This window comes from Chenopodium album, chromosome 12 (assembly GCF_948465745.1).
Source record: "Chenopodium album chromosome 12, dcCheAlbu1.1, whole genome shotgun sequence".
NCBI classification, from domain to species: domain Eukaryota; kingdom Viridiplantae; phylum Streptophyta; class Magnoliopsida; order Caryophyllales; family Amaranthaceae; genus Chenopodium; species Chenopodium album.
Window position 1 is genome coordinate 14,864,236 of NC_137845.1, and position 24,452 is coordinate 14,888,687.

At 34.1% G+C, this 24,452-nt stretch overlaps 2 protein-coding genes across 2 annotated transcripts; both read left to right on the forward strand.

Moving 5' to 3' along the window:
- Nucleotides 1-799: 799 nt before the first annotated feature.
- On the forward strand, nt 800-1,399 carry LOC145570949 (uncharacterized). The gene has a single exon (XM_081630065.1). The coding sequence runs from the start codon at nt 800-802 to the stop codon at nt 1,397-1,399; it is 600 nt and encodes a 199-aa protein (XP_081486191.1).
- Nucleotides 1,400-15,256: 13,857 nt separating this feature from the next.
- Nucleotides 15,257-22,453, forward strand: LOC145572108 (poly [ADP-ribose] polymerase 2-like). The gene is made up of 18 exons (XM_081631133.1): nt 15,257-15,482; nt 15,587-15,863; nt 16,809-16,966; nt 17,103-17,184; nt 17,545-17,771; nt 18,039-18,165; nt 18,482-18,537; nt 19,165-19,238; nt 19,386-19,432; nt 19,610-19,659; nt 19,850-19,912; nt 20,048-20,128; nt 20,464-20,574; nt 20,689-20,764; nt 20,868-21,010; nt 21,333-21,406; nt 21,870-21,975; nt 22,077-22,453. The coding sequence occupies exons 1-18, from the start codon at nt 15,399-15,401 to the stop codon at nt 22,167-22,169; spliced, it is 1,929 nt and encodes a 642-aa protein (XP_081487259.1). The 5' UTR covers nt 15,257-15,398; the 3' UTR covers nt 22,170-22,453.
- Nucleotides 22,454-24,452: the final 1,999 nt, after the last annotated feature.

The window sequence follows — 24,452 nt, forward strand, 5'->3', positions numbered from 1 at the left end:
TAGAGTTCCTTTATCTTCCAAAAATAGAGTGTTTTCTACTGCTAAGCATAGCTTCAAAATATCGGATTCGAATATTTCTACATATTCTAAGCTCGTTGGAAAAAGTGGAAAAGAGAATTTATTAGAAGAAGCAATTGTGACTCAAGCAGAAATTCAACTTCCAAAAGAGGGCGTGAAAAATTCTGAACTTAGTCATAATGAATCCTTGGCAAATTCCGGTCACACTAGAATCGAGAATCCCCCCGAGTTACGAGACCTTTGTGGATTACCCAACAGAGGGACCGAGCTTGATGGTGGTACACCCTATAGCAAACAAGGCGATGATCGAGTTCAGTTCATACATCCCCCCGGAACACGATCCACCTTGTATGCTGGCGAACTTCTCACTCCCATTGGAGATAGACGGACCGATGAGGGCTCTCCAGAAGGCCTTCCTAAGTCTGTTGCCTAACGTTCCTCTAAACGTGTATGATAGATTTCCAAATTTTCCGATGTTTAATATGTCCATAAAAATATTGATTTGGAATGTTCAAGGTGTAGGGAATAAATTTACAATTATTAAAGAATTAATCAGAATTAATGATCCGTCTATTACGGTTTTAGTGGAAACCCACATGAGTGGTGATCAAGCTCAAGAAATTTGTAACAGAATTGGCTTTTCGAGTCAGAGACGAGTTGAAGCACAAGGGTTTAGTGGTGGCATCTGGATGTTCTGTAGAGATGATAAGGTTGCAGTTTCGGTTTATGATGAAAATACCCAACATCTAACAGTGTTGATTAAAAAAGAAGGTGAAGATCCATGGCTCTTCTCGGCCGTATATGCAAGTCCAAATTCAACTTTGAGAAGTCAGCTTTGGGACGAGTTGGAGGAATAAAAAAATCTTACAATGGCCCCTGGCTTCTAGCAGGGGATTTCAATGATACCTTGTTGATGGAGGAAAGGAATGGTATTGGTGGGAATGAGATGCAAAGACGGTGTAGGGATTTTTGTAACTGGGTGGAAAATATGCAGCTTATGGATTTGGGGTGTTCGGGCCCTTTGCACACCTGGTTTCGAGGTTTAACCCCTGCAACATTCAAATCAGCCCGTTTGGACAGAGGATTGGCTAATGACAGTTGGAGGCTTAGATTTGAGGAAGGGGCAGTCCGCAACTTACCAAAATCTCAGTCGAATCATTGCCCAATTCTGATAAGCACGTCTGGTTTTGCCCCAGTGCCCACGGCAGTGAAACCCTTTAGATTTCAAGCGGCGTGGCTAACCCATAAATCATTTTATGACTTTGTTCAAGAACGTTGGAAGAGTGATGTTCCCATTGTTCCTTTTTTGAAAGATTTCGCCAGAGACTTAGATAAGTGGAACAAGGAGATTTTTTATAATATTTTTCGAAAAAAAGTCTGAGCTTTGGGCGAGGTTGGAGAGGGTGCAAAGAGAACTCGCGAAAGGGAGAAACCCCCATCTTGTGAAGCTAAAAGCTGATTTGAGGAGACAAATGGATGAAGTGTTGAATGCAGAAGAGATTTTATGTTTTCAGAAATCTCGAATGGAAGATATCAGAGATGGAGATCGAAATACTCGATATTTTCATTTGTCGACAGTCAGTTGAAGGCGCCATAACCGTACAGAAACTCTCAAAATGAAAATGGAGATTGGATTACTGAGCAAAGCGAAGTCAAAGATCTTGTATTAGAGTATTAGAAAGGATTATTTCAGGAAGAACATACTGGAATTGAAAATACAAGATTGCTGCCAGATTACTTCCCAAAGATTTCTAGCGCTGACTTTGATAGGCTAAACCGAATTTTTAGTTCTTGTGAGGTGCAAGCCGCTCTCAAGAGTATGCAGCCATACAAGGCTCCAGGGGCCTGACGGATTCCAGCCTCTGTTCTATCAAAAATATTGGGAGTTAGTACATCCAAGCTTGGTGAAGATGGTGAAAGATGTGCTAGAAGGAAGGGACTTCCCAGATGGACTTAATGATGCTTTCCTTGTTCTCATCTTGAAGGTGGACACGCCGAAGAAAGCCAACCAATTTCACCCTATTGGTTTATGTAACATCACCTATAAGATAGTAACAAAGGTTATTGTTAATCGGTTAAAACCTGTGTTGCCTACTCTTATCTCTCTTACTCAGTGTAGCTTTGTGCCAAGATGCCAAATTACGGACAATGTAGTCATAATGCAAGAGATGTTACACATAATGAAGGGTAAGCAAGGAAGAAGTGGGGTTATGGCTATAAAAATAGACTTTGAGAAAGCTTATGACCGCCTTCGATGGGACTTTATTCGAGATCCCTTGTTGGAATTAAGGTTACCGCAAGCTATGGTGGAAATTACTATATATGAATTGTAGCAAAACGGCTAAGCTTAGAATATTGTGGAATGGGAAACCTATGGAAGCTTTTTCACCGACAAGAGGGATTCGATAGGGAGATCCCCTTTCCCCGTACATTTATGTGATTTGTATGGAGAGGCTAGCACATCTAATAAACCGTGAGGTTAAGTTGGGTAGTTGGAAGCCAGTTAGAGCAAGTAGGAACGGGCCAGCAGTTTCGAATCTGGCTTTTGCAGACGATTTGGTTCTCTTTAGTGAGGCTTCGGAGGACCAAGCCATCTTAATACAACAATTCTTGAACAAATTTTGTGAAGCTTCTGGGAGTAGGGTTAGTGCAGCCAAATTGAAGGTGTATTTTTCTGGAAATACGAATTATGACACGAGAGACAAGGTGTGTTCTCAGCTTGGCATGGAAAGCACTGAATATTTTGGGACGTATTTGGGTGTTCCTATGTCACTGGGCGACCTTCAAAAAGAGAATATCAATACTTAGTTTATAAAGTTAACGGCAAATTAGCAGGATGGAAGATGAGAACTTTGTCTATTGCGAGAAGAGCAACTTTGATTCAATCCACCTTGAGTACCATTCCTGGTTATACTATGCAATCGGTTAAACTCCCAAGGAGTACCTGTAAGAGAAATCGAAAATTCTTGTGGGGTGAATTGGAGGATAAAAGAAGAATCCATATGGTTTCCTGGGAAAACATCACTCGGCCAAAGGAATTAGGAGGTCTAGGCTTCAACTCTATGCGTGAAGCTAATAAGGTGTTTCTGGCTAAGCTTGGATGGATACTTCTTGCTGAACCAAATGCTCTATGGTCTAGGATTATCTGTGCCAAGTACTGTGAGAAAAGGTGCGACTTGGATATGTTCAAAGACAAATCGAATGCTTCTAGTGTTTGGAAAGGAATCATGAGTAGTGTTGACATTGTTCGGAAGGGGATTAATATGGCGGTTGGCAATGGTTCTCGTACCTTCTCCTGGCATCATCAATGGGCTACGGAGGAACCGTTTCTCAGTTATGCTAATAGGGATCCACCTTTGCAAGTCCAAGACATGACTGTCAAGGAAATGTGGGATTTTAATTCGGGTTGGAAGGTCGAATTATTTACTGAAAATTTACCTAAACAAGTCCTAGGAAAGATAGCCTCAAATTTTGTGGTCGAGGATGAGGATGTTGTCGATGAGGTATATTGGAAAGGATCATCTTCTGGTGGCTTTACAATAAAATCGACCATTGCAATTATTCGTGATGATAATGCCGGTGAGATTGAAAGTGTTAGAGGATGGAGATTAATTTGGCGAATTCCTGTTCCTCAGAGGATAAAATTTTTCTTATGGCTAGCTGCTCAAGATCGCCTTTTGACTAATAAAAACAGATTTATAAGAGGTCTCTCAGACGATCCTAGGTGTATGATTTGCGGAGGTGGTGAAGAAACGGTGCAACACATCCTCAAAGAGTGTCCAGCGGCTAAGGTAATTTGGCAGAAATTGGGGGTGAATAGCTTCACAAGTAGCGCTGGAACCTTGGATTGGATTCTTGATAATTCCACTGTTGGGGATGATAATAGAGGGGAAGAATGGCTGAGAGTATTTGCCATGGTGTATTGGTGGCTTTGGAGGTGGCGCAATGAGAGGAATTTTAATGCTGAGCCTAGAATTCCCATTGATCAAATTAGCTTCATATTTGGAAGAATAGGTTTGGTGAAACAAGCTATGGAAAGGGGATAGGTGTTACTCCTTCAATCTGGGAAGCGCAAACGTGTGTAGGTTTATATAAGATGGCAGCAACCAGATACTGGGTGGGTGAAGCTTAACGCAGATGGCGCGTCCAAGGGGAATCCAGGCCCAGCCGGTGCGGGTGGCCTAATTCGTGGTAGCAGTGGGGAACTCTTCGAGTGCTTTGCCATGAAGTGTAGAGTTTGTTCTTGTACGAAGGCAGAACTTTTGGCAGTGATGAGGGGATTAATGATAGCATGGGAAGGGGGTCATCGAAGAGTGATCATTTCGGTGGACTCGGATGTGGTGGCTAACATGTTGTTGGAAGAAACTCCACGCAATTCTCCATATACACATTTGATCCGTAAGTGTAAAGCTCTTATGGAGGGCAGGGATTGGGAAGTCAAAGTGTCACATTATTATAGGGAAGCTAATCGTGCGGCGGACTAGCTTGCTAACTATGGTGTGACGGCGGCTCAAAATCTTGTCATGATAGAGGTGGTCCCTCGTGACCTTCATGTAGTTTTATTGGAGGACTTGGGGAACGTTGCTTTACCGAGGATGGTGCCGGAGCATAGGAATAAGTCTGCTAGACCTTGAGGGCTGATTGACTAGTTTAGTAGTTGCTTTCTAGTTGTGTTTGTTTTTCGTTTTCTGTTTTTCTTTGTTTTTGTTGCCTTTGTTTTGTTTTCTATTTCTTAGGGGCTTGCCCCTCTCTTCCACCATCTTATATTAAAAAAAATCATTTTTTTTAATATAAGAATTTTTTTTTTTATACAAAAATTGAATAAAGAGGGGTGATTTTATTAAATAATAATAGTTATTCGTCACTTACAATCATCACTTGACAAATCTAAACTCTCAATACATGCAAGTATAAACACTCCTAAACTAATGACATTGCTTCTGAACTGCTCCTAAAAAATTTTAGATGCTTTGCATCACTCTTGACGGAGCTCCATTGATGTATAGTCGCAAAAGTGATAAAATTTTGGCAGATCGTCAAGATCGGCAAATTTGCAAGATGAATGTTTTAAAATTTTGCACCCTTAAACCAACAGACACACATTCACCAGTTTAATTTGCACGACGAATGTTTCAAATTTGTATCCCTTCACACACGAATAACAAACAAACAAATAACACTAAAATTCCACTATGAAGGAATTGAATATAATCACCATACTATATTAGTTATCTTTATTGGCTAAAGGCAACATTAAATTGAAAGAGAATTTGGGGCTTATCATCAATAAAATTGATGGCAACCCTTAAGTTTAACTATGGTGGCTAGGTTTGAAGAGAGGGAATACTTGAGTTTTTTTTTTGTTTTTTTTTATTTTTTTTTTATTCTTCCTAGTTTTTTAAATATATTTTTTCTTCTCAAGAAAATGTATACTAGAAATGAATATTTTTAACATATTGTATGTCATTTTTTATTCAAAAAAGAGGGCATAAAAGGAAATCAATACGTTGAAAATAGGTGATTTGTTAGCTTAATTGATGATTATCATAAATTTAATTTCTGATTGATTGACATATGTATGTCAATGATTTTTCCTTGTTACTAGTAAGGCGATAAACATGCGCAATGCGTGCGTTATAGCTAGTCATGTCCGGAAAGTTCATTCAGTTTGGCTTTATGTTACAACTTCAGTTATTAGTAGCGTAAATGAGGGAAAATAAGGTAAATAAATATTTTTAGGGGTATTAATGTCCACACACAGTTCTTAAAAGTTAAAAAAAAAACCTAACATCAATGAGGGCAAAAATGTATATATAGTTTAGAGGGTATAATTGTCTAAACATTATTCATAAGGATCCTCTCAAAGTTTTTAAAAGGTAGAGATAAAATAAATATTTGAAGGATATAATCATCTCAATATTATTCATAAAAGTTTAGTCACACTTTTAGAATGGTAAATATGTAAATAAACATTTTAAGGGGCATAATCGTCTCAACGCTATTCATAAAGTGTAGTAGTACTTTTAAAAGGGATAAACATTAAACATTTTTAGGGGCATAATCATCTCAACATCAACACTATGCATAAGAGTTTAATCATACTTTTAAAAAGGTGGGGATAGAAACATAAATCATAAAATAATAATTTTGTTAGTAATTCTAATATTATGTCATGAGAGGTAATCAAGTCTTTTTAGGTGGACACTATTCCCTTCCCTATTAACAGAAGGGATATTCGGTCGTTTGGCCAAATATTCTAGAGTCAAACTACCTAACTAACCACTAGTCTAAAGGTGTGTTTTATTCACCTGATTTTTACTTATTTGAACTTATTTGATTTTATCTGAACTTACCTGAACTTATTAAAACTTATTTTAGTTGTAATTTAATTTGAACTTGGGCAATCCTTATCAGAACTTATAATTTTTCCTGAAATGAACTTATCTGAACTTATTAGACTTGAAATAAGTGAAATAAGGTGAACATAACAAACCCTAAGCATAATGGTAAGTAAGGATCATTTTTCCACAGGGACTTATAAAGGGAATCACTAAAGTAAGAGTCATTCTTCCTCAGGGACTAAGGGGAATCATCGACAAGTATTAATTGTAATAAGCTAGGCCATAGCAAGGATTAGAAATTTATGGACTAACTAGTTTAGACTAATGAAATCACGAAGAGAAGGAAATGCTAGGGATATAGGGATTCCGCACATACCAAGCTCATGAATCGATAAATTGGGCAAAACATGAACACACTATGGGTAATTGAATGGATGCTCAACATTGCCTTCTTTCGAAATTCGAATCTACACAACACTAAGCAATTCATAAACCAAAGTTAGAGGAGAAATTTTGCAATTGAGAGAACAAGGCTTGAAGTTATCTTCTATAATGATTGAGTTTGAGATATTCTATTAAATCAACTAATCATATGAACTTCTACAATATTGCTTGTAACACCCCCAAATCTCCCTCTACAGAAATACCAGTATAATACGTATAATTATACCGTAGAGATAGACTTGGGCGTATTACCGCCGCGTGATTACGCAAGGCTACTCAAAATACTTAACTCAATAACAAAACTTGCAGCGGAAACTCAACTTTCTTTTATTAATACTTATAAAAATAGTAACATTGTTATGAGTACTCAAATAAAGACGAGACCAACATTCCCAAAACTAGGTGAAGCAAATCCCGGGACTCCCATATGCTCATTCATGACTCCACCTGAAAATAGTCAACACTGCTTACCATTACGGTAAACAGGGCGAACCAAAACAAATAAGAAATACGGATTAGCAAAATATGCTAAGTACGATAAGTGCAAGATAATGTAAACTCAATTTATTTGCAAACATGCTTTTAAAATCAATTCCAATAATTAATCCAATAATTTCAAACTCATTATTCCAAAACCGATTCTAATGATTCAATATTCAAAATAATAGTTAATAAAACCAATTCCTTTATTAAGAACCAATTTCTTTTAATTCAATTCCTCACCCAAGTGTGCACACCCCCAAGCTAGTCTCCTTATATTACAAGGCTATTCTTGAGGAAAGACCCGGTCATACAAAGTCCAAGGCCTTATCAAATAACCAAATCCGCATAGTGGGATTACCAACATGCTTATAAAGCATTAATAATAATTCAATGGTTCAATAAATCCTTTTAATATCCAATAGTTCCAATATAATTCAAAATCTTTTTTAATTAATTCCACATGCTTTCAAAATTAAACCTTGTAAATAAATACTTGAGAATAAAATCTCATATTAATAACTTTTCAAAATCAAAAACTCTTCCTTGAAAAACCTTTTATTTAATTCAACAAACCTTTTAAAATCAAATCCTTTATTTAAACACGATAAGTAATTCAAAACATGATTTAAAAATCAATCATTCAAAATACTTTTATTAAAATCAATATCTTCAAACATAATTTATTTCAAAATCATAATTCAAATCAATTTAATTCAATCACCAATCAAATCATGTAAAACATGTTATTCAAACTAATCACTTTCAAAGGTATCTAGCCACCTAAACGTACCTTGATCCTTGCTAGAAAAACCACACAAAAAGAACCTCAAGACCCTTGATTCCGAATATCAATCAACACTTCCCACTTTCAAAGTTCAATCACGAATACACCTTGCAAATAACATAACCATAAGGTTATCATAAACTCAAATCTAATGTGCATGGACTATAAAACTCTTTTAAAATAATACTTTAATATAAAATTATAGCTTTGAAATAGGTATTTGTATTTTAGAAAACTAACCATGAAGAAGATAAAAGAATAGGATTTTGAATTTTCGTTGGAAAGAATAGGCAGAACTTGCAGAGGTCATAACTCCTTCAATATAACTACGAATTGGGTAATTCTTGAGCCTAACCTCAAGGATTTTTCAAGAGGAACAATCTTCTTTGGAACATCAATATCCCAAAAACTGACCAGAAGTGCCCGAAAACTGGCTTCAAAGGTATACGAGATAATATTTGTAAGAAAAGAGGAGAAGAAAAGTATGAAAAGGTTTAGGCAAAAGAAGAATAAGAGAGAAGAAGAGAGAAGAAGAGAATTGAGTTTTGGTGTGAAGAATATGAGAGGTATGAAGGGGTATTTATAGGCTAGCTCATGCAAGAATTATAGCAAGAGAATGTGGGAAGAAATATGGCAAGTAGGGTTTAAGAGATTACTTGGAGAAGTGAGTAAAAGAATTAAGGAAAGTTTGGATATTAAGGTGATTGTGTATAATTGAATATGGAATGTATGTATGTCATGAAAAATAATAAGGACATTGGAATTACTTGGGGAATAATTAAGAAGAAAGAATGGCAAGAAAATATGATGATTAGATATTAAAAAGATGGAGAAATAGAATTAAGGAAAATAAGAGATTTTAAAGAGATAATTAAAAATATAATTTACCAAAATAAGTCACCCAAAAATCCATCATGGTGGCTTTAGATATTTAGGGAATTAATTTGCTAGTTTTAAGGAATTAAAAATAATTGTGTAAATAATATTTATTGTATAAAATAATTAATTAATAAAATTCCAATTATTCACTAAATAAAATAACTAAGAAAATCAGATTTTCTATACATAGATAATCCGAAAATCATAGTCATTAAATTAGGAATTTTCGGCCATAATAAAATATAATTTTGTTTAATTAAAATATCCGAAATATATATAAATAATCCGGTTTTTAAATAAAATAAATGGATAATAAATCTTATCCAAAATCCAAAAATAATAATTTAGTTTTAAAATACTTTTGGCGCCAAAATTCAAATATCATTTTGGCTCCAAAATTCAAATAGAAAAATAAATTACTTAAAATACCCTTTTTAGAAAATACTAATTAATTAATTAATTAATTAGAAAATACGTTTCAAAAATACGGGGTATTACATTGCTAATTAAGAGAAAGTGTCTAATAATCTACAACCTTGTTCTTTTGAGCTTCTGGCAGAGTAGAGTAGAGCAGGACAGAGCAGAACAGATTTTAGCAGAGTAGGACTTCCACACATTGCTGAGCCAAACAGATTTCAGCAGAGCAAGGCAAAGTATAGTAGAACAACTCAAAAGAACAGGGTTGTAATCTAATTGAGAGAAAGGGCCTAAAAAGTATAAGGGAGAAGATCCGTACAAATGAAGCTAAGGGGGGTATTTATACTCCCCCAAATAACAAGGACGGAGAGACGAGTAAACGGTTTGAAACAAACGTGCAGACTTGTAAAAATAGAGGCATTAGCTACTATCTACCAGAACCCCCATTTGCACAGACGTGGACATGCCGGGTCAGCACGAATGTGTGATTTTTCTAATAGAAATAACTTCTCTTTGAAAGACCATAACTTTTTCATTACTCGTCAAAATAAGGCATGTGACCAGTTGTTGGAAAGATCTTGAGATGATCTTTAATCTCATATTTGAATAATTACCTTGAAAAATTGAGTGGAAAAAAAGATATGGTCAGTTGAAGTTGACCCTTGTGCAAAATCCTTATTAAATTCTTTTAAATGCTTTTATTTCACTTCATGACACTTTTCCTTGCTTCTTTCTTTCATAGCTCCCTTCTTTCCTCATATCGCCTCCAGCTTCTTTATCCAAAAGCTTCAAAGTGTCAACTTCGAACCTCAATATACACCAAAGACGCAAACAACTTTGAAGCATAAGATACACAAAAATGCATAAAAATAGAATAAATAGTGAACTAAGATACCAATTCCTCACAAAATCAATGCTCAAAACCACTCTAAATTATACTACCTTCGTTTCTTTTTAGTTGACACGTATTTCTTTTTAGGAAGTTTTTTTTTAGTTGACACGTTTCCTTTTGGGGTAACTTTTTTACCTTGTATTTACAAGCTAGCCCACTTGCTTTTTCATTCTCTCTCACTCTCTCTCCTCTCCTTAATATATGTGCCTAAATCAAACGCGTCAACTAAATAGAAACAGAAGAAGTACTAAATAACAAGTTTTCACCTATTCAACTAGCGTTTTGTGTACACAATGCATGTATGTGTAATAACTAAGAATGCATGTAAGTTAACATAAAGATTAGAAATTCTTTATTAATATCATAGTATATATGGTATTTGAACTAAAAATTATTTGGAAAGTAATTTCAATAAACCAATGAATACATGCTTTCATATTACCTTATCACATATATAATGACCAATCGAAAAATTAATAAAATTGTTTGAAATAAATCTATAGTAATATTATATGGACATCATTTATGCACCCAAGCAATAATTTGTGCTGTCCTAGCCAATTTGATCTATTATTAAAATAAAATAGGATAGAAATGAGATAGAAGTATTAGATAAATGGGTACAATATATACCATCAAATCTTTTATATAATTTAAGAGTTGTTTTTCAACTGTTCACCACAACACTATAATTCTTGAATGGAGCAATTTTGTGCATTCTATTTTTAATTTTATATTTTAATTTCTCTCTAACTTCTGTTACTTTAACCGCATCACTTTTTTCTTTTAGATATACATACGACATACGTATTGTGCCCATGCAAATGCACGAGTTAAAAAAATATATATAATAAATAAAATTAAAAATTTATCAAAATTTATCAAAATTTAATAAGTGATCATATAACTTTATTGTCTAACTAAATTAGGGGCTTTAGGGCATGTTCACCTTATTTTGGGTATAATAAGCTTAGATAAATTCATTTCAGAAAAAATAAGTTCTAATAAGGGTTAACCAATTACAAATTATTACAATTAAAATAAGTCTTAATAAGGTCTAATAAATTCAAATAAGTGTCTTCAAAAAAAAAAAATCAAATAAGTTCATATAAATAAGATAAGTTCAAATAATGTGTTCAATTCACCTGATTTTTACTTATCTGAAATGATCTGATCTTATCTGAACTTATTTGAATTTATCTGAACTTATTTGAACTTATTAGCCCTTATTAGAACTTGTTTTAGGTATAAATTAAACTTGGGTAGCCCTGATTAACCCATATCACAACTTATCTGAACTTATTTTTCCTGAACTTTATCTTATCCGAACTTATTAACCCTTATCTAAACTTATTAACCCTGAAATAAGTGGAAATAAGGTGAACAAAACATGGCCGAAAATGCCATGTATTATAAAGTAATTGGTCAAAAAAAAGAAAACAAATAAATCAATCATTCATTAATAATCAATAACTATAACTATATACTAATAAAATACTCACCAATAATGACACGTGTCATCACTTGGTGTGTTCTTAGTTTTTTTTTTTTCAAAATCATTTTTGGAAACAAATCTTTTACCGTACATAAATAAAAGATAACAAATTTATACATAAATAAAATATTTGATGTGTATTCATAACATATTAACAACTATATAAGCAAAAGTAAACAATAAAAGTGAATAAGATATTTAACAAAATTTGAGTCAAAAATTACAATAAGGATTTATTTGTTTATTTATATATTAGAAGCTCCAAGAAAGTAATTTGAATATCAAATATTAAAAACTTACTTATGATAAAATAAAAGATTTGTGTATCCTTCCACAAAAGATATTAACAACTATAAATTTTAGGAAAAACAAAATCATACATGGTGTAATGTACTACATTACTACGTTTTAAGAAATTCATTTGGTTAACAAGCATAAATGATCGATACCAATTTATTAGTGAAATGAAATAAATAAAAAAAATATGCATATTAACAAATGCATATTTTAAGATACATATCTAGTCAATTAACACCTTTTATATACATGCGGGTGTCAATAGAGATAAGTGTATCCAAAGGCAGTTATTTGCTGAGTTGACATTTTTTTTCCTTCTCATTTTATGAAATAAAAATGAGCAAAAAAATACCCTAAGTGCGCCTTGGATCTGATGTACATAATTTTTTTTTTAAAAAATTTTGCTAACAGGTTCTTTCATAAATTCATCATAATATTTTAGACGTATTAATAATTGGCAAAAGCTAACGAATAATGTAGTGTTAATATGAAAACAGTTATTCTATTAAAAATTACTAACCTAGTAATAATAAAAAGAACAGCCTGGCCACCCTGCCTCCCCTGATTGCCCCACCCAACCTTAAACTCAACCAAAAAAGTGAATTGGCCTTGGGCTATCTACATAACGATACCTAAGAAACTGGGTATATGATACAACCGGTCTCTTGGTATTAGTGTACCCCTTGATCCGCCATTGTTTTCTAATCAATTTGGAAACTCTCAAGTTTATGTTAATCATATTTTCTTATCTTGTTGATTATAGTAAAGTATATGTAATTTAGTTAATGGATGTTGCTATTGCATGTAAAACGGTTGATTTTGATGGCGGGGAAGGAAGTGGGAAGTTTTCCGGTGGGACTGCGGTGGTGTGGTGGGGGAAGGAGAGTGGGGCTGTTTTTTTTTTTTTTTTTTTTTTTTTTTAGTTTTTTTTATCAATCATGACTTGATGTGTGTCGGGTAATCTCCTGCTATAATAGGTTGTTGATCGATTTTAGACAGTTAATTTTTTTTTGAACGGTTAGACAGTTAAAATTAGACACGGTTTAAAACTGGAATTATTTAAGAATAATAAAAAATTGAGATTCTTTAAAGTAAATTGCCAAAAATAAAATTATTAAAACCAATTTTTCCTTATTAAAAACAAAAATACCCCATTTAATTAGGGCCTGTTCTCATTGACTGAAATGAGTTGAACTGAACTGAACTGAACATATTAGAGCTGAACTGAACTTATTAATTAGTGATTTTTAACTACGGATTAATGATCTTTGATTATTTATTATTATATATATGTGTATATACAAATATACATATGAAAATATTTAAGAAAAATATACTATATAATTAAAATATTTTTGAAAAATATATTAAAAACATGAAACCCCAAAATATTTTAAAAACATATACTATATAATTAAAAAAAATATAATATTAAAATGACAAAAGAACACAAAACACTTTGTAAAAAATTATCAAAATTAAAAAAAAAAGTAATAAAACCAAAAAAAAAAAACAAAAAAAAAAAACATAAAACTAGAATGAATTTAAAATAGAGCCAATCGTCTACCAATCTCTTTATTATTATTACTAGTTTTGTGCCCCGTGCAATGCCCGGGTTGTTTATTGAATTTTAAGATAAATTTATAATCTATATGTCAAAATTTAAAATATATTATTGATACAAAATTAGTTAGGAATTGATGTGCTTTTCTGACGATTTGCTATCTAGTAGGCATACATCTAATGACTAATAATAATGTTGGTGAAAATGTTCGCTTTAATACATTAAAAATATATATATAAAAAAAAAGGCAAAAAATAAACTAAATAAAATAAAGGGTTTTTCTACATTATAACCCTCCAACTTTCCGTTTTCTATGATGTGCTCCCCTTTTTAAGAAATCCACATTGTAACCCCAAAATACATTTAGTTTCTATACGGTAACCTTAGCTTGCCGTTATCCCGCCGTTAACAAATTCCGTTAATAGAACCTATTCTCCACTTAATAATTATTTTTTATCGATTTGCGTGTTAAAAATCGTCCCGTTAAAGGTTTTGGGGGTATTTTGGTTTTCATGGGACCAAATTGAGCTCAAATTTGACAAAAAAAATGACGCAAATGTCTCATTTTGCGTCTTAAATACGTAAACACGCAAATTGAAATATTTTTTAATCTGCAAAACGAGGCATTTATGTAATGTTTTTGTTAAATCTGAGCTTAATTCGGATCTTTAAAGGACAAAATAGCCCCCTAAACCTTCAACAGAACCATTTTTAACATCCAAATTGATTAAAAAATATTATTAAATGGTGAGTGGGTCCCACTAACGGAATTTGTTAGCGGCAAGATAATGACAAGGTTACCGTATAGAAACTAAACGTATTTTGGGGTTACAATGTGGATTTCTCAAAAGGAGGGTACATCGTAGAACACAGAAAATTAGAGGGTTATAATGTAAAAAACCCTAAAATAAATGTTCAAAGCACGTTGGATTGACCCGAACCCAAAATTTTGGGCAAGGGTTGAACATTTTTTGACTCGTAACCTGAAGTGACCCAATTCGAGATGTTTCATGACCCAACCCTAATTGACAGCTATCCATTCTATAAGATTATGAAGTATATAATTTTAATCGATTAGTATATATTATAAATGGATGTTTTACGGTTTAAACTAATTCCTTTGCTCCAAAAATTCTTATGATATAAAAAATAAATTTGTATGATAATTTTTGAGAATTATAATCTAATAATTTTTTTTGAATGAAATTATAATTCAATTTGTACATTTGAAATATTGGTATTTAATCGATAATAAAACTCTAAACTAACAATTTTATCCTAAAATTCTATCCAAATAGAATTCTAATTTAACTTTTTTATCTTATGAAGTCTATTTAAATCTATCCAACGTGGCGCGACATTTGGCGAAAAGTTGGAACGCCAAGTGTCGCAATGTCGTGACCTGGCTAAAAGTTTAGCTTTATATATTAGTTATATTATTATTATTATTATATTGTCGTTGTAATATAAGCTTAAAAGTATGAAATTTGGCTTTATATCATTAGCAATATCATTAGACATAAATTAAAGTGAACTGAATTGAAGTAAATAGAACTGAAATTAATCTGATGAAAAAAGACCCTAACATTTGTGAAGCCGGCGCCAAAAAGCAAAAAAATCAATCGTGCACACCACTGAAAACTCTCTCTCGGTCTCTCCCTTCCTTGGCAAGCTTCTCCTAATTTTCATTTCAAATTCCAACTTCCTTAAATTCAACCGCACTTCCTTTGTCTCTCAACTCCATAACTCACCGCAAAAACTATTCTACTTGTTCTGTTACAAAAATGGCTACCCATTTAAAAGTCCTTGAACTTCGAGCCGAACTCTCCAAACGCTCCCTTGACACTTCCGGTACTAAACCCACTTTGGTAAGCGCGTGATTTTGTCATACATTCTTAAAACACTAACACGACTAATATTGTTTTCGAACAATTTTATACCGATGATGAATTGGGGTTTTATTGAATTGTAGGTGCGGAGGCTGGAAGAAGCCCGTAGCAAAGAAGGCATTGTCAAGGATGATGATGCTCCGAATATGAGGGCGGCGAAGAAGAGGGAAAGGATAGATGAAGATGGAATCAATGAGGAAATTGGAAATGGGTCTGATGAAATTTGTGAAATTGAGAAGTTACAAGGGATGAATATTCAGAAATTGCGCAAAGAAGCTTCTAAAAGAGGGGTTTCTAGTATTGGAACTAAGAAAGAGATTATTCAAAGGCTTTGTGATTCTTCTGCTCTTGATGGGGATGGTATATTTCTTACTATTTTCTTGTCAGTTTTCAATTGTTGATTTTCGATTTCGGAGTTATTTTGTTTTTGTGTATGTTTCATTTTCAAATTTTATATGGTGGATTGGAAATTTAATGATATGAAGCACAACATTGTGATTTTAGCCTATTAGGATACTCAAAAAGTAAAAATTGAAATTCACATTGTATCAAAACAACAACTTCATTAGGTTTTGATGGAAGTTAACAATTGTTATGACTTTCGCAAGAAGTTGGTTGACTCATTTGGCTTGTTTGGAAGAGGTTACATTTTCAAATGCGTAGTTATGTTATGTGTATTGTATACTGAGAAAGGCTAATGGGTTTGGATTAAATTCCAAATGTGATTAATAGTCAATAGGAAGCGCATTTGAATGTATTGTTTGCACCTTATATAACAAACTCAATGTGGTTGATACAAATATTTCTTTTTAATTGTCCCCAAGCTAGGCGGACTCTATACTTTGCTTTTAGTACATTGGAGAAAATATAGTCTTTGTACAAAATATAAGTCCCGTTTAACTATAAGGAGTATCTATTGTCACATATTAAGAGTTGGATAAACCTAGTTGAAATTTCATTGGTATCATAAAGGTTCTAAATATTGCATTGTTTATATAGATTGCCTACAATCCTACATTAATGTTATAATGTGACATTTACTTTTGCAATAACATTTTGCATTTGATAAATGTTTTGGATTAATAGAACTTGAGTGTAATGACACTTATCTCAAGTCAAAGGGAGTTTAATCTTATGATAACTTACACAATTAAGAATAAATGTTGAAAAGTGAAACCTTGGGGATAATACAACAGGGTTTCCACCAACTTCAAGTTCCATTGATATATATATATATATATATATATATATATATATATATCCTTCTGCTGGTTCATGATTTCAATATTGTGGCGGTATGTTAAGCTAAAGGAAGAGAGGGAGAAGAAGATAAACAAGACGAAGAGGTTCAGCTAAAGGAGGTTAAGAAGGAGAAGCTGGTGAAAGCGACGAAGAAAGGTTCAGCTGTCTTGGATCAATGGCTTCCAGACCATATAAAAAGTTCATATCATGTTCTGGAGCTGGTAACTTTTGTTTACTTGATTAAGTTTGTTGATATGAGGGATATATTTTATTTTATTTTAATTTTTTTTTTTAGGGGTGGGGGGTGAAAATCACTTTAGGTACTGTTGTACTGATAATGAACTTTTTTGATGTTAGGGTGATGACATTTATGATGCCATGTTGAACCAGACCAATGTAGGGGACAACAACAACAAGTTTTATATGATTCAAGTTCTCGGTGAGTTTAAGAGTTTGTTAACTGACTTAACACTCTTTGGTATGCTAAAGATTTTATGTTTAAAGAAAAATATATTTATATATTATTTTTTCATTTAGTGAAGTTAAACATAAGTATAAATATATTTTTCCAGTCCTTGAAAATGGGTTGTAATTCTTTTGTTCAAAATCTTCAAATTATTTATTAGAATATGTCACTGTGATGTTCATCACTGCATAGTGTTATTGATTTATTTGATTATTTTTATAGGGCCTCTATTCTTGAATTTATATATCTGTCAAAGTGTCAATGCTAGTCTATGCTTCTTGCACCTTCACTGCTCAGCAAAATTCCATTTATCTGCTTCTTGTACAAGTGCAGAAGTTGATGGTGGTGGTTTATACATGGTTTACAATAGATGGGGCAGAGTAGGTGTGAAGGGTCAAGATAAGTTGTTTGGTCCCTATTCATGTCGGGAAAGTGCTACCGAAGAATTTGAGGCGAAGTTTTTGGCCAAGACAAAAAATCATTGGTCCAATCGAAAAGATCTTGTTTCTTACCCAAAGTGCTACACATGGTTGGAAATGGATTACAGTGAGAAGGAACAGGTATAAATTGAGTTCATTTTCTGTTGTATTGAACATATTTTGTTCTACCTGAATATTTGGATGCAGTAGGTTTTGGAGACTACATCTTCCTTTATGCAGATATCTGTGGTATGCTTGGGGAGTTACAATATAGTGTACGAGTCATTACGTCAGGATTAGGATACAGTATTTGTAGCTTAAGTTGTTAGTTTATAATAGTATATAACTTTGGTTGCTGGATGCTCATTTTTCCTGATCTTGAAATATTATGTTTATGTTCACTTTCAGGACCATGAGAAGGCGTCTGCTTGTACTAACATTCAACTTCAGGAAAGCAAACTTGAGCCACGTGTTGCAAAGTTTATTTCTCTTATATGCAATATCAGCATGATGAGGCAGCAGATGATGGAAATAGGTCAATATCTAGATACCTAATTTTTTTAATCTTGCTTTTCTTTGGAAAAACTTAAGATTGTACTGTTACTAAAAAATGTAATATGCGCTGAGAAGTAGTTTCTGGTGTTTGTTATTCATAGATCTTCATTGAGTGTTTGCTTTCATTATCAGATGTTCAATTTTTCTTGTGTGGGGGGAAAGCCGAAAAGGGGTTGTGATGTGCTGGTTTCTCAGAAATTGATTGCAACAGAGCACTCTTATTTCCTGCTTAATTAACTATTTTGTGTTATCTTTTAGTTTCATATTTTTAATGTATTTTCCTTTTTATTGTTCAGGATACAATGCTGAGAAGTTACCACTTGGAAAGTTAAGCAAGTCCACAATTTTAAAGGTTATTTAAATTTATTGTTCAAACTTTGCCTTATTGTAAAAATTTAAATGTTGATTAGACCTTGAAGTTGTCCTGGTTATGTAGCATCTGTTGTTATCTAATAAATGATGACGTCATTGTAATAATAGTATACTTGCTGCAAAGAAGTTGTCTTCTCCCCCCCAAAAGAAGTGATGATACCCTTACCTTGTCAATTATAATACAGAGTGACTACTAAGTGTTGAGATATTCACATTGATGTGCATTTCAAGGCCCAAATTTCTGGAATAAATGTGCTAGTGTTATTATTTACAATTTTAGCACAAATAGTTGATCAAGGCTTAAAAAATCCCAACCTGCCCTCTGGTTATTTCTATCTATAGAAGCTTATGCTTGTCTCATGTTTGTCTACTTCCAAAATTTGATTTAAATGCCAGTATTTCTGATGCTGGTTATTCATATGTTTGATTTAAGGAAATTTCATTTTGATTTTCCAATCAACTTAAAAGATGGTGGCCTCATGGTGAATTACATTGTTCAGCAGCTCTTCAATTGTTTAATCAAATATTCATTTGTATAGTCTGCTTTCCTACATCAGTTATGCACTCAACTTGATTACAGTTTCTTGATCCTGTTGCCTGGATGTAGGGTTATGATGTTTTGAAGAGGCTTTCTGAAGTCATTGGGCAATCAAATAAAAAGCTAGTTGAGCAATTAAGTGGGTGAGTTTCTGTTCACCGTGTCTATTTCCTTGGATACTTCTTGGCAGATCTAGTCAGCTTGTTATATATGAATATATTTATTGTTTGTCTTTTGAATTCCTCTTCATGTCCATTCTAGTAAAACCCATGCATTGCTATCTTTTTCAGGGAATTCTATACTGTCATTCCTCATGATTTTGGGTTTAAGAAGATGCGTAAGTTAATTTTGCTCATCTAGGTGGAATTATTTTGAAGTTTGATTTCATTGTTTTGGCCCTTCCTTTACTTTCAAAGTTTCACAAATGTGTATCAGTTGGCCCTTTAACACTATTATAGAGTGTGGCTATAGCTAAGCTTTCATTTAATATATATATAATTGTAAATGCTGGCAGGTGAGTTTGTCATTGACACGCCTCAAAAATTGAAAAAAAAACTAGAAATGGTAAGCTTTCATAGTTGCAACCTTTGACTTCAAATAGTGCTTTCTTATTATCTGGTTACCTTTGTTGGTATTAACTTTTCATTGTATGAATCTTCCTGCAAATTTTGAGTTCCAGTCTTATTATTGTTTATCAAGAGAAGCTTGATGCTCATTGTTACTGAATGGCTCTGCTGCTGCTTTGATTTGTTAGGTTGAGGCATTGGGTGAAATTGAGCTTGCGACAAAATTGTTGAGTGATGATATGGGAATGCAGGTACACACTAAGCCTTTTGTTTGTTAGGATTCTCATGATAGCCTGTTCTCTGGGCCAATTCAATTGGTGTAAATGGGTTCAGGTGATCTTCCTGTCAGTATAAGTACTATATATTGACTTTGAAAATTGTTGCAGGATGATCCCTTGTATGCTCAGTATGAACGACTTCATTGTCAATTGATACCTGTAGAAGTTGATTCAGAAGAATTCTCCATGGTATTACATTGGTACCATATTTTCAGATGTTCAAAAATACCTTTGTGTGTGTGTGTGGCATTCTTCGTGTGGGAATTCATGGTTTATTTCCTATACATCATGTAAAAGTCCCTGAAAGAAATTGCTTTCAATGCTGTTGTCTACACTGTTGCACTTCATCCCTTGATGTGTGACTGATGTTTTGAGATTCTCTCAAGCATTTGGCTTGAAACGTGTCTGATGTGAATGTTCCTGCTCACTATCACACTAGTGAACCCTGTTGATATATTGTAGTTCTAGTAAAAGATATTATTCCAGAAATTTTAGATTTATGGATTGACTTTCTCTCTATTTAGATCCAGAAGTATATAAAGAATACTCATGCCAAAACACATTCAGACTATAATGTAGATATCGTTCAAGTTTTTAGAGTGTCTAGACAGAGAGAAGAGGAGCAGTTTAAAAAGGTAAATTTCTCAAAGCTTCTATTAATATAAATGCATTATTTCTACACCAGATGTCTTATGTATAGGATTGATTTCAGTGCCTATTTATATATACTCGCTTTGGTTTCTGACCAGTTTGCTAGCTCAAGAAATAGGATGTTGTTGTGGCATGGTTCTCGGCTTACAAACTGGACTGGAATTTTATCTCAAGGTAATACTAAATCCTATAAAAGACCAGCAAGTTTATCGTTTTTTGCTACTCACAAAGTTACTATTGATGTTCCTTTTGAATGCCCCTACTTCATTATATCCAGGTTTGCGCATTGCTCCGCCTGAGGCACCTGTGACAGGATATATGTTTGGCAAAGGAGTTTATTTCGCTGACATGTTCTCCAAGAGTGCAAATTACTGCTTTTCCAGCCGTAGTGCTCCTACTGGCGTTCTACTTTTGTGTGAGGTACCTGTTAGTAGCTTTATCACTTTTTAAAGTTTTAATGATGAGAGTTTAATTATATTATAATCTTTCTGCTATTTTAATCACATTTTACTGATATGTTTAGCTATGACTTCACATGTGTATAATGGTTTTTGTATTTCTTAAACGTTATTTAGATAGGTTCACCCCCAGAAAGGGTTTGTTTTAAGGCCTTGAATGACCTGTTTCTGTTGACAAACTAATTAAAACTACTACTATACTCTTGTACTTTGGGGGTTAACTAACTTCATCTTCCATCTGTATGGTTATGGACTTATGGTACTGTTTTGTCCTCTTCCTTCAGGTGGCATTAGGTGAGATGGAGGAGCTTCTACATTCCAAGTACGATGCAGATAAATTACCAGCAGGAAAGCTAAGGTGAGGCCAATTATATTGCTTGTATGAGTTCTTTGTCATGTTCAATCTGATTGACAGCTGAAAGTGCTTAATTTAAAAACCTAATCCCGCATTCCTTGCCTCTTCTACACACACAAAAGTTCTGTTGCTGTGTATAACATGTCATGGTGCTAGTGCATACAAATTCTTATTTACCTGCTTTCCTCTTTGCATTTGGTACAGTTCTCTCTTATTTGTGGAAATGCATATTTAGGACTTGAAGACCAAAAACCTAGAAACTGAAAGACTAATGTTGTTTTCTGAATGACATGTATCAAGTTACTTTATGCCTGAATTTGTCTTGAGCTTTAATGAATGGTAAAATGTCTCTGAGATGTACGATCAAAAATCTGAAACTCATTTATTTTATATCTAGGAACCTAATGTAATCCAATGTTGTACCTGCCCTTTCACATTGTTCTCAAATTAATTTTTTGCATGGCAGCACGAAAGGAATTGGTTCAACAGAACCAAATATGTTGGAGTCCCAGGTGCTCGATGATGGTGTCGTTGTTCCCTTTGGAAAGCCAGTAGAGAAGAAAGATGTCAAGGTAAGCAACTAATACATATTAGCTAAACAACAATTCTCGGGAGAGTGTCACTTCTGATTTCATACATAATGTCTCATACTCTCATTTATAATTTACTTCAGGGTAGTCTACGGTACAACGAGTACATAGTTTACAATGTAGATCAGATAAGAATGCGCTATGTTATTCAAGTCAAATTCAACCATAATCGGTGAGATGCTGTGTTAAATGTGATACCTTTATTTAAAGCGGAGCTAATATCGCTAAATGCTAGAGTACTGTCCAAAGGAGGATGAAGGTGAGGTACTAAGTTGTGTAGACGCAATAGCATATATCGTGTCTAGTTGATCGGAAATGTATGTATTTTGAATCCAAATTGCCCTACATTTAAATTTTCAGGTCTTAATGATGGGTAAAGCATATGTAATTAAGGAATTTTGTTATATAATATTTTTTGGGAAACCATGCATGTCCAATGTATTGTGTATTATGCTCCAAAGATGTTCAATAATTACTTCTTTCGTCCCTTATTGATAGTCTTTTATGGCTAATTTTAAGTCTCAAAATGATAGTTTTATTTGCTTTTTTCAAGTATCATCATTTTTTTTTTTCCTCTAATTTACAACAATATTTGTGCAAATTTACCTTTCCCTTGTAAAATTTGTTTTTCCTTGTAATTTTATTATTTTCTCTCTCTACTTTTTTGCATACCTAATGTAAATTTACATTTCCAATGTACTTATAGTATAGTACTTATTATGTTTATTAATTTCTTTGAAAATTACCCATAAGGGACTATCATTGAGGGATTTAGGGAGTACTTAGTATTTAATTATCAGCTAGGCCCCATTGATATCCTATATTACCTTCTCTTTTTAATGTAATGATTTTTGGAAAACAAAATCACTTCTCTCTCCCTCCTTCCCATGGCTTTGCCGAATGCCGACCATCCCTCCCGTGACCACTCAATTTTCTCTCCTTCCCTCCCATGTCCACAATTTCCTTCTCTCTCATCCCCTCCCCTCCTATGGCCTTGCCGACCATCCGACCACCATCATGAGCCTAAACTATCTAGCCAAACAAAAGGCACCTTAGTAGGACATATGTAAAGTGGGCCCAAATTAACCCCTTAGGAAAAGGGTGGTGCTCGCGGAGGTGCGACGGTTGTCTAGTGAAACTAGTGGTGTAGTGGTTGATGGGTGGTGGTAGTGATTGTACGATGGTTGGATGATGGTGTTAGTGGTCGTGCTAGTCAAAAGGTGATGCTGGTGGTGGTTCAGTGGTGATAGAGGAGAGAGAAAGAGGGTTTTTGCTTAAAATTTACAAAAAAGATAAAAAAACCCTTAATATAAACAAATTTTGTTTATATAGGATACAAACGTGTATTTGCTTAATAATTACTGAGTATTTAATTATAGAAAATAAAATTATCATATATCATACATGAAATTTATTTGGAAAAATTGTCAAGAATAAAATGACCTGGTAATCCGCAAATATAATGACCTTGTCGGTTGGTCTTCCACAAATAAAACAACCTTTTGATCGGTTGGTAACTTGTTTAATAAGTTAATTCTGACACATGTTGTAGTGTGATAGTCATTTTTTTAGCAATTTTCTTATAAAAAAATTGATTTTTTTTTAAGAAAACCCACCGACCTCATCCCATCGCCGCCCCACCGTTGCCCAACCACAACTAGCCCTCGCCCCACCCATCATCACTAGCCCTAACAAACCCCATCCAAGCACTAACCACGACCACCATTACCCCCATCCTTCACCCCCATCAGCCACCAACCCCGAAATCTACTACGACCATCCTTCACCCCCATCCTCCACATCCCCAATCTAACCCAAATTAGCTTGGTCGAAACCCCCACCCCTAACCCTCTACGAGTTTGGGAACTTCCCCTTCGAAATCCTTCCACCACCAACCCTTACCCCCACCATTTTAAAACACTACAACGAAAACCAGTCGTTGCGCCCCTTGCTTGAAGTAAGAGGGGAAGGATGGGGGCTTAGGTTGCTGCAGGAAGCGGGATGGGGAGGGGATGGGTGGCTTGCAGGGCGTAGGATAATGATTGAGAGATTAGTCAATCCTTAAAATCTCATGAAATGCTGTAACTAGAATTCCTGCTTGTAAGAAATGCTGCCTTGAATTGCAGCTAGAAGCTTGTGTTACAAAGATGGGAAAATCTAGCAAGACACACCCATGCTTTTGGAGACATGGGCGTGCCTCAACAGAGAAGACGCAACACTCGCCTTGACACACATGTGTAAAATCTGGCATACCCGTGTCAAGTGCCATGCTAGGTGCATCACAAGGGTAGCACACCCATGCCCTGTGCGACACGCCCGTGTCAGTTCGATTTAGAGTTCCTGCTTTGCTACTAATCAGGGGGCATGCACATGCCTTGTGCAGCACGCCTATGCCCGGGGATTTTCGATCTATTTTAGTTGGTTTGTTCATAGGCTTTATTTCCTTAATTAAAGCCTAT